The sequence below is a fragment of the Fulmarus glacialis genome, unplaced genomic scaffold, assembly GCF_000690835.1.
Source record: "Fulmarus glacialis isolate BGI_N327 unplaced genomic scaffold, ASM69083v1 scaffold5114, whole genome shotgun sequence".
NCBI lineage: Eukaryota > Metazoa > Chordata > Aves > Procellariiformes > Procellariidae > Fulmarus > Fulmarus glacialis.
In genome coordinates, this window is record NW_009209802.1 from 23655 (window position 1) to 40815 (window position 17161).

Consider the following 17161-nt stretch of genomic DNA (forward strand, 5'->3'; position numbering starts at 1 on the left):
GAGGCCTTGCAAAATAAATGTTGCCTAGTGCTATTGGCTATCGGTATTACAATCCTATTGCAGCACCCAAAGCAAAGTGGGTAGATGGGGAATCTGACAAAGGATTTGGCTACCAGTAAGTCAGATGAGAGGTTTCACTAACCAAAGTAAACAAGTCCTCTTACGCCGTCCCTAATTCTCTGGAACGAGGCAGGAAAGTGTCCAAGTGGAAGAATGGTCTGATCAGACCAGTATGGCTAAAAAGCAGAATACAGGTGTCCTCCAGGAGCGATTAAATGCACAGAGGAAACCTTTCCTAGTCCCAATGTTATCAGTCTCTCAGGGTTCTTCAGACCATGTTTTGTTGTTTCACCACCTTCCTCTCCAGACATTGGTAATGTGTCTGGGAAACCCTTCTTATGTAAAACCAGTAATAGAGAAGCTGCTGAGAAACCCTCTGGTGTCCTTGAAGTGGGAGCTGTTTGCGAGCGTGTCACTGTTCAGTGCTTCTTTTCACACAGCAGGAGTGCCGCCTGCGAAACCACTCTTAGAAGCATTGCATTGGTTCTGAGATGCAAAGCATGCTGCATCTTACCTTTTAAAAATCATTTCTCTCTTTCCATTGCAGACCCTAGGGCACATCGGCAAAGTGATCAAAGTCTATGGGGATGGAGATTTGCGAGTGTCGGTTGGAGGGCAGTCCTGGACGTTTAACCCAGCTTGCCTGACAGCCTATCAGAGAGATGAGGAAGCAAACCTCATGACAACGGAGAATGCAAAGGAGTCAAAAAGTGAGATAGTGAGAACAGAGATGTCTGATCCCTGTTCACAGGGATTGTGAAATGGTTGCTCTGGTGTAACAACAGCAACACTCTTTGGAAAGCGTTCAACTGCAGCTGCCTGTTCTTCCCCGGACAGAGCTCCAAAACCAAGCTGTGCCTTACTGGGGAAGCAAAGCTAGCCTTAACAGGAAAATACAGAATTTAGAACTCAGGAATGCTAACTGTAGCACTGCCCTAGGTTCAGTATTTGCTTCTGCCTTGATCTGTCGCAATTTCCTGTTCTGTCCTGCTGCATTTTCTGTAGGCAGATACTAATTCTTGAATGCTTGTGAAATATTCCCAGTTCCTTGTGTGGAAGTGTTGTCAAATCAACAATTATTTTGCCCAGTCCATGCCAAAATTGAATTTAGGATCACATGATGTGTAGAGGGGATTTTGTCTGTTTTGCACATCTGCTCATAAAATTTTTTGTAGCCTCACCATACTTATTTCCTTTAGATATGCGGGAGAGAGGACAGACCTGCCAATTTTTTTTTTTTTTTTTTTTTGCTATGTAGATGGGTCTTAAACTGTTTGCTCAAGTTAGACTTCAGAGATAACTTGCATGCGAGCCCAAGCTTTTTAACTTTGCTCTGTCTGGAGAACTGTAACACCTCTGTCCTCTCAAGCACTCAAAAGTCTGTATTTAGAGGGCCCATTTGAAAGGACCCATATTTCTTCCCTACAGCATCCTTTCCAAAACCATGCATTCCTCTTCAGATTATTTGCCTTTTAGTAGTGATTTTTCTGTGTTGGTCTTCTCTAGCATGGTCTCATGTCTTTTGGGTTCTCAAAACATCAGACTCGTAAAGCAAAAGTTCTGTGTAAGCCACAAATTTGTAAAGCTCTTTGTGTGAGCTAAGTATTAGAGGTACAGCAGGCCCATATTGTACTATGCCAACTGTACGCATGTATACACATGCTCTTTGGCCCTCTTAACCTGTGGCTATTTCTCATTCCTGCCAGGTACTTTGATTACTGTACTGGAGAAACTGCTGTCCCAGAAGACAGAGTCAGAGCATGCAGGCTGCCTGGTCATTTGTGCAGCACTTAACAATGCAGCTAAAGTTCGGGAGCTTCTTCAGAAGTACCCAGACAAGGCAAGTTTTGAAGACATCCTGAATGGTTACCTTTTGTTGCTCTTCTTTAAAATACTGTCATAAAATTTTGTAGTCAAGTGAGGAAAAGCATGGGAGAAAAGTAATAGATTTTTTCAGACCTAGTATTAGCTCCTAACAGCTGGAAAATTACTTAGCTGCAATTTAGGATTAAATTTGTATGTTAAATGTGCATGTTTTATGGCTCTAGTTTGTGGCATTAAATCTGAACTAGAGTTAAGTCCTTACAGCACGTTTCCAAAGCTGGCTTTTCCCAGATTTCCTGTGTGGACACTGCACCTGTAGAATTAGGGGGAGAGGTATTCATCTGTATGAAAACAGTAGCAAGATGTCTGAGTATCTAGCCTCTATTTGAAAAGGAAGCCATGGGTTGTGTCTGGCTGAATGTGTCTGTCCTTAGATGACCTTGCAAAATGGTGTTGTTGGAATCAGGAAGGAGAAAAGGTGCCCAGATCCTGATGCTGTGCATGTCTGTGCAGTGTCTTATCTCGTGTCTGACTGGAGCAGGGAACTGGGCTTGACTTGTTGCTGAATAATTTATGTGCTTGCAGAGTGCCAGACTGTTAGGATCACATCTACTCAAATCACTGCTCTTTCAAGCTGCCTGTTTGAAGGTTCAAGCTCCTTCAGTGAGGGGTACAGGGTTTATAAACAGGTTAAAAAAGGAGAACCAGAGAACGAAGTGTTTCAGCAGTGTCCTTGGAAACCATTGATAAAAAAGCGTAAGTTTTCTTGGGGCTATGTCTGCATGGCTGGCAGGAGCAGCTGGATGTGTTAACCAGGAAAACTGGGATCAATACTGAAGGATCCCCTGTGAAGCTGATTTAGTGGTTAGTTGTCTGGTATTTATTTTAGTTCTTTATTTACAAAGTTAATGGGGACTCTGTAGGTGGGTAGAATAGACAAATACCTGCAGTTATCGAATTTATCCCAGATAAGAAAGTGCCAAGAGTCAGGAATCCATTATGTTATTAGTTACCTTTATTAGATCTCTATTTCTATTCTGTATTCTATTTCTACTCTAATATTTACATTAATAAATTAATTATTTCTATTAAAGTGTTATATACAGCAAGAGGAGGCTGTATTTGAGCCTCACTTAGTAGTGCAAGTTGGAATTGCTTGCCAAGGCCTTTCCAGCTTATCAGCATTGTCTTTCTTGTGTAAATGGAAGAATAACACAGTGGCCTCTAATGCCTCCTTGCCTAAATGACTTGCCCATCATTTTGAGTGAATCAGGGGAAGTCTTGCCTGTCCTGCTCTCTTGACTGCTGCATAGAAGCAACTGCAGGGAAAAAAACCTTTGTTCTCCTTGCTAGTCTGCTGAGGTTTTGCTAGCTCCTTCATCTCTTTTCCTTAGCCTCCCACTGATTTCAGTAGCTTCTTTTCCTTTTTTTTTCCTTGCCTCTCATACAGCCTCTCTTTGTTCTTCAGTCCCTTTAATTCTCAAAAAATCTCATTGCAGCACTTCAACACTGTGATATACCCTCCAGCTATGATGCCCAGTAAAGAACTTGCAGTAACACAGAACAATGGGGACTTGGCATCTTCAAGGCCTTATGCAAAGCTAATTTGATCTCCTCACACATTTTCCTATTGGGAAAGGAATTGTTGGCAGAGATGTCAAGAAGTATTCTGCTTGCAGGCATAGGGGGATTTGGCATCAGAGCTGCAATTAGAGCCCTGGCTTCCAGCTCTGTTCACTCGCTTCTCCCTTCTTGACTAAACGTACTGTCCCCTTCCCCTTTAGAAATATACTGAGACAAGGTCAACCTTGTAGTTGATGTACATAAAGCGGAGCCAACGGGGCATGGATTCTCATTAGCATTTCTGAGCCTGCAAGTGTTCTGCAGCTAGTGACTCTCATCCCGCTAGGCCTGCTCTAGAACAGAGCTAAGGCCTGAACACAAGGCAAGGTCTTTCCTAATCAAGCTGTTTGCTGTGTCTCTGCCCTTCCTGTAGGTCGACGCAAAGAACCAGGGCAGAACTGCCCTGCAGATTGCCTCTTATCAGGGGCACCTGGATGTTGTGAAGATTTTGCTGCAGGCACATGCCACTGTCAACCTAAGGGATGAAGAGGGGGATACAGCACTGCACTACGCAGCTTTTGGGTAGGATATCTTTCTTCTTGCTCTCTCTGATACAAGACCTAAAGGGCTGCAGAAGGACATTTCTGGATATAAACGGGCAGTCTGTGTCTAGGGTGTGTGGCTGATGGAGGCTTTTCTCCGATTTTACCTTATGTTAGAAATTGGCCTTTCAGCTTCAGGGCCACAGGTCCATTTCTTAGTGCACTAATTTAACCTCCGCAGCTAGGTCAGTTTCCATGCTAGAAATTTTGGGGGGAATCAGAACAAGTGATAAGAGGGTTTGGTGATTAGATTTTTTTTTTTCAGGGTGATGATGGGGATGGTTTGGTTGGTTGGGATTAGTTTGGTTGGTTGGTTTCTGTAAGTGCATATGTTTTCCAGAGCAAGATGAAAGGTTGAATTGTGTTGTCAGTTACCAGGGAAGAATTCGTCATTAAGAGCGGGACATTCCTGTTGATCTAAAGCAAAGAGAGAGAAAATTCTAGAGTACAAATTAGGAAGGTTTTGTTGTGTTTTTTTTGGGTTTTTTAATAGTAAGAGGAGGTGGGATGAGGTCGAGAGAATACAAAACCTGAGAAGTTCTGTTGCCTTGGAAGGAGGAAGAATTTACTGTCTGCACAGGATTGAATCTAATCTGTCTTACTCCTTGCTTATAAATCAGAAACCAAGCTGAGGTTGCCCGCGTGCTTATTGGTAAAGGAGCCAGTGCAGACCTGTTAAACAATGCAAAGTGCACAGCATTGTATGTTGCTGTCAGTCAAGGATTCACAGAGGTGGTGCGGATCCTCTGTGAGCTCAACTGTGATGTCAACCTCCCAGTAAGTTTTGGGGTTTGTGGGATTTGGGTGGGGGGGGGTTGGGGTTTTTTTGTTGGTTTTTTTTGAGGCGGGGAGGTCCTTCTTTATGTCTTACACTGTTTGTTGCTTTGTAGGATTTGAAGGTCATTCTCTTAAAATGCACCACTGTGCATAGCACAGAGGAAGTATTCCTCTAATTTCAGTGGTCTGAAATTCCGGGTTTGGGTCTGCCCCTTCATCATCATGAGCCTGCTCAGCTCAGTCCAGTAGCACTCTCTCTGCTGTGCTGGGCTCAGGCTTCCAGTGGGAGCTGACCTGCTGCTAGTATGCGTTGTCGAAACACTCCTGTTCCCGGCAATAAGGAGTGGTAAAATTTTTAAGACTGGCATTTAGGAACTTGAAGGGCAGTGATGGTCAATTGGACCTAGCCCATTTTTAGGGTGTGCTTGTAGGATGGTGGGACTGGAGAGTGCTGGGTCAATCTCTCAAAGATAGTTAGGAATGTTAGCACCTGTCTACTCAGCAGCTCGTTTCAAGCCCTGGGGAAATGATTTCACAAAGGCTATGAAACTGCTATGGATGCCAGTGATGTTTGGATGTTTGGCCTGGAGTTGATGTGACCTGGTGACACTATATATCTTCTTGTCTTGAACTGTCCCTCAGGGTGAACTCTTTCATTTGACACTCTGAGGTAGGTAACTTGTATTCTGCTTTCGTATCCTTGTATAGGATTCCCAGGGAGACACCCCCCTGCATTATGCTATCACTGCAGATTACAAAGTCGTTATTGAGATTCTCACTGAAGTACCCAACATAGACTTCACTGTCCAGAATTGTCAAGGCTTCAACCTGCTCCACTATTCTGCTCTAAAAGGCAACAAGCTGTAAGTGACCTTTTTTTGATTTTTACTGCTTTTACAGATGTTAACTCGTGCTTGCTGTCTTAACAGTAAGAAAGTAGCAGATGTAGTTCTAGATAGCTAGGAAGGAAATGGTTGGTTACACATTTCTTGGGTTTAGAGATAGCTAGGTATAGCTGTTGCCCTCCTTCCCTCCTTCATGCATTCACAATAAACTGCTGCCTGCTTTCCCCATCCTATCTTTCTTATACCTCCCTAGCTTGGCTAGGAAATCTGTCTGCTTCTGGATAGTCTCCTTAGATGTTTGGGTTCACACACGGAAGGACAGGAGAAGGTCTGTAGTAAACAGTATTTGAAAAGACTGTGTCTAACTGTGAGAGCCTCTGGAATTCTTCCAAGGATAAATCTGCTCATTATTTTCAAGTGTGAGTTTACCCCGCTTTATTAAATTGTAACTGAGGGCTTTTGTTTTATTCTTGTAATTCAATCTGTGAGATAGAGGGAGTGTTCTGTATCACAGGTGCCAGCTTACCGTGCTGCCTATTAAAACATGAACATTCATAATTACTGAGCAGAAGAGGCAGGCCTGTCTCTTCTGCATTGGTTTCCTTCCTGATAAAGTAACTCTTCCATCTCTGTTGACCTCCAACACGCTAGAGCCGTAAAGAAGATTCTAGCAAGAGCTCGGCAGCTGGTTGACTCCAAAAAGGAAGATGGCTTCACTGCCCTGCACCTTGCTGCTCTCAATAATCACAAAGAAGTGGCAGAAATTCTCATCAAAGAGGTAAGAAACAAAACAAAACCAACAACAACAACTAAACTCCCATCTGTCCTACTCTCAAACCCCCACATTTCCTAAGCACTATTGAGTTAATGCTGGGACTCACAAGAATGCCTCTGTCTCTTTGAAGAGCTGGCATTGTTTGCCAGACTTTGATGCAGAAGTATGGACACTCCTGAGGGTATTTTCCTTTGGCAGTAGAGGAGAAGGGTATCTTGCAGGCTAGAACAAAGTGGGTTGGAACTGGAGCTTGCTGGGAAATGTTCAGTGAAGTGATGGGTGTGAAGGGAAAAGACTTTCAGAATAGCTGGTAACCTGCTCATTAAGGAGTGTGTAGATCTGTATTCAGAACCTTCCCTACCTCATAGGTACAGGTCAGAGCTCAGTTTCCCTCACTCCAGGTGTACGCTGAAGCTCCCCAGCTACTGGTTGTTCTATGGCGGGTTTCTTACTCTTCGTTTTCATGAAAGAATATCTGAAGGCACGTATTTCATTTGAATGCAGAACAAAATATTTTGACATGTTTACTCCAGGATATTTATCCTTTTTCAGTAAGTGCTAGACCTGCCCCTGGTAAGCAGCATTCTTTAGCAATGAAAATGACAAAACTGAAGGATGGCAATCTAACTGGCATTTTGCTGTTGATTTTTGTGGAGTCAAAGCTAGCCTCTGTCTCTGCTTTCAGGTGATAGTGGCAATGATGGTGACAAATACATGTCAGCACCCCTGGGTTTTGTTTCTTCTTCTCAGTGGTTTGTTGCCCGAGTTTCTACATCTTTACAAGTGGATCCAAACCACTACAACAAGGCTTTAATGGATTTACAAATGAGCGCTGTAGAAGAGCTATGTCTGTGAGCACTAACTACTTAGTACTACAATTGCTTTATTTCTGGCATAATCACTGCATTAGCATAGCCATATCTTTAAAGGCTCTCTGTCGCTAACCCTTGCTGCTGCCTTCTCCTGCAGGTTTGGCAGAGGGGCAGAATGGTTCAGATTTGAACAGGTTTTTCTCCTTTTTGCTTTGAAGAGGGGAAATCGCAGCACAACAGGCAGCAAGGAATCAATACTGCTTTAGAGGAGCTAGTCCCTGACTGTTTGCTTGGAGTAGTTCCAGGATTTGTTTGTGTCGGGGAAGTGATGAGTTGTCATATCCAAGTCATCACCAGGAAAATGTTATCTGCCTGTTGGTTGGGCATTTGGCTTCTGATCCTCCCTTTCTTGGTATTTGAGGTGTGTGGGCCATACGGCTAAGATACAGAAGGCTGGATCACGTAGCTCTCTTGGAGATCTCTATACTGCTGTCCTGATGAAGATGGACTTGAGACTTGGGGCCTCAACAAGCACCACAGCTGCAGCGCTCTTCTTCAGCCAAACTCAGCAGCAGCAACTCACTCTGATGCAATTCTTCTCTTCAAGGGTCGCTGTGATGTCAACCTCAAGAACAACCGTAACCAGACACCGCTGCACCTGGCTGTCATCCAGGGACACGTAGGGATGGTGCAACTGCTGGTCAGCGAAGGCAGTGATGTCAATGCTGAAGATGAGGACGGGGACACAGCCATGCACATTGCCTTGGAACGGCAGCAGCTGATGTCCGTCATGATGGAGAAGCGTGAAGGGGAGATGGGGTTGTCCCTCCTTTCCAAGGTGAGCTGGGAGTAGGAGAAATTCCAGCACCAAGGGCAGGAAAATGCTTGATGTTAGAATGACAGCAGATAGCGGGATCTAAGGGGGCAAAGGAAGGCAGGGAAATTGTGTAAAGCCAGTCCAGATGGGGAGCGTGGAAACAAACCTTCTTGCTTGTGGGAAAGCAAGAATAGATCCTCTGAGGCCTCTGAGGGTATGCTTGAATTTATAGCATGAAACTTCACATAGTCAGACAACAATTCATACTGTCTCCCCTGATATTTTTATTAGCATTGTGCGCTTCTTTCTTGACATGGGAAAGGTCATGAATCCAGTTGCAGAGCCAAGAGTCCTGGGTTTAATTCATGCCCCAGAACCACAGCAATTCATTTCTGTCTGATGGCGTGGAAAATATGAGGATAGCTAACCGCAAACACCCCAGTTATCTGCAGATGTAGAGCAGAACGTGAGAGGTGAGATATATCAGGCTGAAGGATAAAGGCCACGTTGTTACAAAGCCTGAACTGGATTTCACTATGTTGCTCTGTATTCATGGATCTATAAGGCCTTTCAGGAAAGGCCTTTGATCTAGAAATCAGTGCATGATATGCCAGGGACTGGGAGCTTAGTCTGGCTTTTTGGCAAAGATATTAAATTAGCCCTTCAGAGTGTTCTGCCATCCATGTAAATACCAACACGTGCACACACCAGATTTGCATTGCAAACCAAGAGTGCAAACATTTGGAAAAACTGGCATAGATTTTTTTTATTGTAATTTGAAATGATCAGAATAAATTAAATCGACATTCTGAAGGGCTGCATGCTGTATGCTAAACCACCCATTCCTCTTTTCTACCTGTTGGTGCTTGAAAAAGCCTAGTGCATTGCTCTTCTTCCATTCTGCTTGTTACCAAGCTACCAGTGTTGATAGCATGAGTTAATGGCTTAAGTGCATGGCCAAAGATGCTCCGGCCACTGGCATTCCACAGAGACACCCCACACCAGCTCAGCAATCACTGCTTTCTTCTGAATTTCTCTGCCTGCAGATTTGAGCAGAGGGGTCAGCAGCAAGGGTAGGTTTTATCATCTCACTGAAAGTCTGCGTAACAGCTTTGCTAGCTGTTGGGTTTTAGCTTGTGCTAGGGACAGCCAATAGCTAGTCCTGGACGCAGAAAGTCTTAAAGCAACATGAGGGATCTGTGCATGTCATTCCCAATACTATTTACAGTAACATTATACCTAGATGCTGTAGACTCCTTCATGTCTAATTTTACTTGCCCTGATCTACACGCCCTGGTCTTTTAAGTCAGTGGAAAATATTTGTTGATTTCAAATTAGTTTGGATAATGTACACAAACACTTGGCTTTTTAAAGAGCTGTCACTTAGAGCTCCGTACACCAGCTGTCCATCAATTGGTATGTTCTGTGGTGTCTTAAGTGTGCTTCCTTTTCACTACCTGAAGAAGTGAATGCCTATTACTGTGATTAGTGATGATTAGCACCAGTTAGGACCTGGTTAGGAGTGCAGTCTTATGCACTCTTGTTCCTGGAATGCAAGATTTGAATCGGCTATTTACATGCTGAAGGATTTCTTGGTGTTTTCAAAGCGTAAGTACAATGATTAAGACTTCGTTTAGAACTTGATACAGATCAAAGCCACATAACAAACTTTTTCTATTAACAGAGAGTGTTTCTCAACATCTTTTAGCTGCAGGCTTCTGGCTTTCTTGGAAATGTAGAGCTGAATGTTGGAACTGCAATTGCATGTTACTTAGCTCAAGAAGGAGCAGATATTAATTATGCAAACCATCGGGGAAAGTCTCCTTTAGACCTTATTACAGATGGAAGGATTGTCCAGATCGTCAAAGACTTCTCACAGAAATTCAGGTAAACCATGTCCTCTGGAAACTAGCTACAGTATGCTTCCTTGCAAAATGAAGAGTTCTCCCACAGCACTGTGGTGTCACTGCATGCAGCTGTTGTTCCAGGAGGGATGAAGCATCTTTGAAAAACTTTGGATGTCAGCCTGAGCACCTCCTGTTTCATCTGGAGCTGGCTGCTGACCCTGTGTTTCTGGAGGGGTTACTTAAGGGTGCATACTGCCATTTGAAAGAGTTGGGAAAAGCAGATTAATACTGCTTGGTGCAAACTCAGCCTCTTGACTTACGGAGAGCCCTGAGGCGGTCTGGGAAGACTGGCCACGGAAGCCAAGAGCAACTCTTCTCTTGCAGAGTAATTCTGGGTTCTGTTTTACTTTCATTGGATTCTGCAGTTACAGATATTTAAAGTCTAAACAGAGAGGAAGTGCAACAAAAGAGTGGGCACCAGAATCTGCAGAATTTATTCCAGAGATAGATAAATGCTTGTTTTTCGACTGGTAAGAGAAATAGCTGAGAAAATGCCAAAGGGAGAGTAGCAAGTCAAAGATGGGTTTATCTCAGGTTCTAAGAAACATTTGTTTGGATTTTGACTTTGCAAACATGAAAGCAGAGTTCTGTTTGATCTGAGGGCACAGACCCGCAGTCGTGTTACCGCTGGAGGAGGAACCATGCAGCAGCCACTGTAATCGGCCATGCTTCTGGTCCACTGTAAATAACAGGTGAAATGTGTCTCTTTAAACATCTTCCATAGGAATTTTGTCAGTGGAGTATATGTTGGATTAAGATTTTTTTTGCTTAAAAAATGCCAGCTCTTTCAGACTGACATTTCTCATAACAGTGTACTGGTTTCAGCTTCTGTGTTGAGGTTTGACTGGAGGATTTGGGTGTGTGTCTGCAGAGTTAAGGCAGCCCCTGCAGACCGAGTGCTGCGTGCTAGATCATAGGCCTATGGTGTGTCCCAGCATCGCGTGCAGGAGCCGTCAGGACAGGATAGTTAGCTATACCTTCTTAAACTAATTGGTTAGTCTGACTGAAATTAATAGGTCTAGAAGAGGAAGAGTATTTGGGGTTTACATGCATTTATAATGAAGCTACTGCCACTTTGGTAGGAAGCTAGATAGCGGTTTCCTCCCAGGAACAGTTTACTGACTTTGTATCAAAAGACCAAAAAGCACCCCTTTGCAATACTCCTAGAGGACCAGGGATTTCTTGGCAGTACTGAAGACATTTGCTAGTAAATGACCATCCTTGTCCCTTCTGTTCAATCACTAATCATTCTTGCAGTTTAGGTAGTAGGTCTAGCTAGCAGATGACCGGCTGGCAGGAAAAGTAATGGATGGATTGGATGCTGAGGACTTTGGATTTGGGGCTCATAATGCCAGGATAGAAGTCTGGATCCAAGCCTGTATTGTGTAAGAGGCAAGCTCACAACCATCCCAGGTGCACTTTTCAGGAACATGCAAATACAGAGGATTCTTAGGGCTGCACTTTTTAAATAGCTCCTAAAAGCTGACTCCTCCCAGCAGATGACTACTTTAGCAGCAATAATACCTTACTGTTGCCATCCAAAAGAGCAGTTTCAACTTGTGTAAATATTAGTCATCCCTGCTCTTTCAAAAAGATCCAGTCAGAATCCTGGCTACTAGAGGCTGAGTTGGTCCCACTAGGGCAGTGAAGGTTCACAAGTTTATGCTACCTGAGCATCTGCTGCTCTGTCTCCATGTGGAGTGTTTGCCAGGGATCAATACAATGTTATCTGGTTGCTGAAGGAAGACCTGGAGTATGTGGCTCAAATTTTATTACATGTTCATGGTTGCAGGGAACAGCAGGTTTCTTCAGACAGCTCAGCCATCACCTGCAGCCTTCGCCGTGTGCACACCACCCCCAACACAATGACCAACCTTAGTGTCTCGAGTGTGGCAGTCCCCACAGAGTGCCTGGTCTGCTCAGAGCTGGCCTTGCTCATCCATTTCTTCCCATGCCAGCACAGTATTGTGTGTGAAGGTAAGTCCATTCTGTGTTTTTTTTCCTTTTTTTTTAATTTCTATGTTCTACCACATAGCTTCCTTAGCTGGACTCTCATAAATCAAGCTCTGTTTAGACACAAAGCTATTGTGCTGTTTGTGTCCTGAAACAACCCCAGCATGATTTCAGCACCACCATCTTAGATAAGATGTCCAAAGCTATCTATGAAAAGCACAGAGTGTTCTGACCACGTACTGACTGGGACCCCAGGCAGCTTTGCTTGTGCTTATAGATGCCCTGGATAATTCAGAAGGAAAGCCAGATGTTTCAGTTCTAGCTGGCAGTGCTTCATCCGTCAAAAACCTCCTGAGAAGGATTTCCCTCTTCTCTGGCTTTTGTTACTGTTTGCATTTCAGTTGTTTTAATGGCAGCGTGCTCAACCATGTCAGCAAGTTTGTTATCTCACAAGGCACTCACAGTCTGACCACAGGGAATTTGGTAAGGACCGTGTGCCAGAGCTGCATCCTTTTCCCTCAGAGCAAAGGGCTGTTTTGATCCACAGTGCAGCAGTTCCAGTAGTACAGGGCAGTGAGGACTTAAAGGTCTTGTATTTGCTACTGGCGTAGGAAAGACTAAACCAAGAGACTAGGACGTAGCTCAAAAAGAAGGTAGTGTCCTCATTTCCGTGCAGAAACAATCTCTTAATCATCCAGGGAGGTCTCAGGTTGTTCAAAGCTGATGTTCTTGAGTGTGTCATCTTCCTCTTGATTCTGGCATCAGTGGGCTTAATTATAACCTCTTCTTGTATCATTCGTGGTAGAATGCTCCAAGAGAATGAAGAAGTGCATCAAATGTCAAGTGACGATAACAAAAAAACTGAAACAAGGTATGTTTGCTGTTCCTACTGTTAAGTGCTGTGGGAAGGGTCCTGCACAGTGTTAGCTTGAGCAGCATCAATGATTTTCAATGAAATAAGCATGAGAAAGGGAGTTGATTTTTTTTGTTGTTTTGGGGGGGGGAGTGCATGCCTGTTACATTGACCACCTTTAGAGAGAAAAAGGTAGATTCTCTCAGGTGTCATGGGCCATGCTCAAGCTGCATAGACAGGACATTTGAGGAAGCTTGTCCTGTGCCTGGCTTATTTTGTGTATTGAAAGCAAATATCAGATTCTCCATGTGTCAGTCTAACCGTTTTCACAGGCAGTGATTTAACAGTGAAAATTTGTGAGAAAGGAAAAATTGCGTCTTGTGAAAGCCTTGCTTCTCCCTTGGCTGAAATTACAGTGCCTATGCAGGGCTGGCATTAGCCAGCTATCCAGGAATCATTGAGCTGGATTGTTTTGATAAAGCTCTTTAGCCCAGTTTTAAACAGATTGTCTTCTGTCCACATTACTCAGTGTCCAGAATGGGCAATGTTATGCATGTCAGCAGGCTAGTAGCAGGTTTGCTACTTAGAGTTAGTGCAGGTTGCCCACTGAAGCTTTTTCCATAGTGGTTGTGAGCGTTGTCTTTCTAGCTGAGATCACTCTTAGGGCAAATGCACATGAAAATGAATTCCATATCCTGCTCATGGCTTAGCATTGTGCACTCCTTTGTTGGAGTTGGGCTATAGTCTTGTGACTTGATGCCTGGACAAAAGCATAGGGGAACCAAGAATCTGTCACGTGGCATTGGACATACACAGCTGGCAGAGACAGAAATCCTCTTTGGACTCCATAATGCAAAAAATAGCAAGCTTACCTGACAGTAGGCAGGACCATTTGTCTTTTCTACAGACTGGCAACAAAATAGTGATGAAAATTCCAAGTGAGACATTTGCATGCAGATTTCCGCTGGAGGAGGAACATCAAGGTCTCTTGAGAATATCAGCAGGACTTCCCTATCAGTGATGTCTTCAGTGTTTGCCTTTAGCAAGCTCCCCATCCCCAAACTTGCTTCACCTTTATGGATTTGAAATCACTTCTTGCATCACTGAAGTGCAACTAATTCCAGAATGTTGGGGAAAGGGACATCTGTACTGAAATGTACTAATCAAAGATTGAGGAGCAGAAGATGAACAGTGGCTGTATTAAGCTGAAACCAGGAGGAGTCTATTTACCTAAGCTGGCAGTTGTCCAGGATTTGGGGTTCTTCCATTTCACAGAGTTGACCAAATAACTCTATTTGTGTAGCTTCATGTATGCAAAAGTCAACGTAAGTGATGTCAAATGGTTTCTTCTTGTTTTACCATGTGTGTCCTGAGAGACTTAACCAGAAATTAGAATCCCAAATGTGAACAGAAGGTTGAGAGAACATGGTACTGATAGTACTGTAAGGATTCCCGGACTAGTATGGCAGACCATCACAACCAGCTTTGAATGTTTTTGCTTGAAGGTAGCAGCAGCATATTCCAGAACACCAAGGTAGGACATTTTAGACAACGTTTCCTTTAAAAAAACCAACCAAACAAAATCAAACAAAAACACAGGCACACACAAACCAGCTGAGCAACTAAATGGAGGAAAGCAACACTGGCCAGTCTGTAAAAAGCATCATCTCGGGCTTTTTATTTGAGGAATCCCTGGATAAGGCTCAGTGAAGAGAGTTTAGTCGGAACTAATTGCTACTCTTGAGGGGGAGAGTCTAATTAAAGAGACACTGCATGAGGCAGAGCACGCTAGTGACTAACTCTCTTCCTGCTCTCCACCCCTGCAGACAGCACCGAGGTGGAGTGCAGCCCAAGCTCTGAATCCACAGATCAGAGGAAGCTCATGGAGGAGCTGCAGAACCGCTACCGGCAGATGGAAGAGCGCATCACCTGCCCTATTTGCATCGATGACCAAATCAAACTGGTCTTCCAGTGTGGACATGGGTCTTGCCCAGACTGCAGCACAGCCCTTACTGTCTGCCCCATCTGCCGGCAGGCTATCCGGGAGAGGATTCAGATCTTTGTCTAAGGATATGCTTGCTTCCCTTCCCATTCCCACCTCCCTCCTTTACTTCCTTTTTGTTTGCATTTTAGATGAGAAGCGCTAGTCAGGCTGATGTGTTTGGCTACCTGCAAAGCCATCCTGAAAGAGAGGGAAGCAAATAACTGATGTGACTTGGGTGGAGGTGGAGGGAGTCCCCTCTGCTTAAAATGTCATAAGGCCAAGGAGCGGTGCTTTAGGGCAGGCAGCCCCCTCACCCTGTGCTGCTGATCCATGAGAAAGCCATGAAGTAAAGAACACTGACCTGTCTACTGAAGGCAGAAGAGACTTTCCAACCAGAGGCGAATAGACTTCTATACACAGATGTTTTCAACAGCATCCAACTCCAGTGACTGCATCATGTCTAGTGCCCTGCAGTGTCAGATTTGCAGCCGTGCACTGCTCTGAAAGGAGATGCTGTAGGAGGATATATTTTATACGTTGGCACGTGATGGCAAAGCATATGCTTGCACGTCACGTGAGGAGATATAGGTGGAGATCAGTCATGGCATCAGTTCTCCCAGATGCCTGTCAGTGGTAGGGAGGTAATGTCCTAAGACAGCATGCTCTCTGAACTAGTACTTATCGGCTCAACCAGAACTTGGACTGACAGAGGCAAATCTGGATGTAATGAGATCCTAAAGACAGAGTGTGTGCCTTAGAGATAAAGTAGTGAACACTGATCGGAGAAAATATGTTGTTACAACAAATATTTCTAACCTCTAAGTGACACTCTTCTTCCTTTTTTTTTTTTTTGGCACAACCGTCTGTTCAGAGACTCCTGAGCTTTCTATCCATAATGCCAAAGGCAGGTGTTAAATACTCCAATCAAAGTGTAAAGAAAATAAATAGTAATAATTAAGACATGAGAAAAAGGGATTTCATTTTTGTTTCTTTGTTTTGCAGAAAAACTTAATAAAATAAAATATATATTTTCCTGAGCATTAAATGAATGTACAAACAGTAGCTGAAATATGGATCCAGCTGTATTGTGTTTTCCAACTGTCTGACTGAAGAAATATTATCCACTGAGTCCATCCTGTAAAATAACCGTTGGTGGAAGTGGCAATCTGTAGGGCTAGCGTGCCATGCGTGTGTGTATGTATACATACGTGTTTGCGTGTGTGGTGTATATCTTTAATGACACAATTGTACACAAGCATACTGTTTGTTACATATTGCAAGCAATATTTAAAACAAACAAAAATATTGTGTTCTTTACTATCTTTGTTCATTAGCAAAGAGGTGGCAAGTCTTTTAAAGAAATTTTTAACTTTGTGGAATATATGGTAGTTACAGGACTATTTATTACTTCTTCATAATCCCGTGGTGGTGTGAGAAAATCTTATGTCACAACCTCTGCCTCCTATAGATAATCTTTGTCAAAATACTCACTTGAGGCTGTTACAGTTTCAGTGGATTTTTTTGAGCTATGAAAATGGATTAGATTTAGCCCCCAAATTGTTTGGTTGGGTTAGTTTTAACACTCAAATAACTTAAAGCTGAATTTCAGAATCAGCTTTGGTGAAAATCAGAGGTGCAGATACTTATTTACTTATTTCCTAGAAGTTCATGTTAGTGTAAATTCCTTTGGAATAAACCAGACATTTCCCCAAAACGTTTGCTGTATTGTAGTAGGGCAGCAGTAGAAAAGTACTGTGCAAGGGCTATTTTCAAAAAGTACAAGGCTGAGCCGTCTTTATAATGTAAGAGCTGCTTTAACAACTATTTGGTGCAAGTGAATAATTTTCCAGACTATATATTACCCCAACCCCATGCTGAGCGTTTTTTGAAATTCAGTTCTTTCACAAGCCTCTACATCAAATCCAACAGCAGTTTACTAAAGGTAAAACCGGTCGATACTTCATCATGTGTGTTAAATGTATATGTGTGCTGGCACTTGGGGAAGAGGGGACAGAGGTGGCAAACTGTTCAATATCTGTTGCGTTATTCTCATCTTTTACGCCTAAGGTGTCAGTTTGTTCAGGAAAAAAGAACAGGGAGCATCTGTTTCATTTTTTTAATAATTTCTTTGGATACTAGATGAAGAGAGGCTTCCAAGTGATTATTCTCCCTAAAGGAAAAAAATTGTAGGAAGACTGCAGCCTTCAACTTCCAAGCTGTGCAGCTGTTGCAGAAAATGGAGATTCCTCCCGCCCCCCCCGCCTAATGAAAAGAGATTTTGTAGGGGAAGAAGGGGTCCCCTCAATTTTATGTTTTAATTTTTTAAAATGCAAGTTCCATTTCAAGATCTGATCTTGTTTTCATATCTGAAATCTATTGTATGGCCAAA

At 43.4% G+C, this 17161-nt stretch overlaps 1 protein-coding gene across 2 annotated transcripts in view; it reads left to right on the forward strand.

Annotated features, from left to right (window-relative positions):
• MIB2 (mindbomb E3 ubiquitin protein ligase 2) overlaps positions 1-15888 on the forward strand; it is a 34711-nt gene extending 18823 nt beyond the window's left edge. For both annotated transcript variants that reach the window (XM_009576937.1, XM_009576938.1), the window contains exons 8-18: positions 608-770; positions 1767-1900; positions 3881-4029; positions 4670-4826; positions 5535-5689; positions 6323-6449; positions 7866-8096; positions 9784-9962; positions 11775-11959; positions 12741-12806; positions 14615-15888. In XM_009576937.1, the coding sequence (XP_009575232.1) occupies positions 608-770; positions 1767-1900; positions 3881-4029; positions 4670-4826; positions 5535-5689; positions 6323-6449; positions 7866-8096; positions 9784-9962; positions 11775-11959; positions 12741-12806; positions 14615-14856 (1788 nt within the window). In that variant the 3' untranslated portion in view covers positions 14857-15888. The remainder of the gene's footprint in view (positions 1-607; positions 771-1766; positions 1901-3880; positions 4030-4669; positions 4827-5534; positions 5690-6322; positions 6450-7865; positions 8097-9783; positions 9963-11774; positions 11960-12740; positions 12807-14614) is intronic.
• Positions 15889-17161: the final 1273 nt, after the last annotated feature.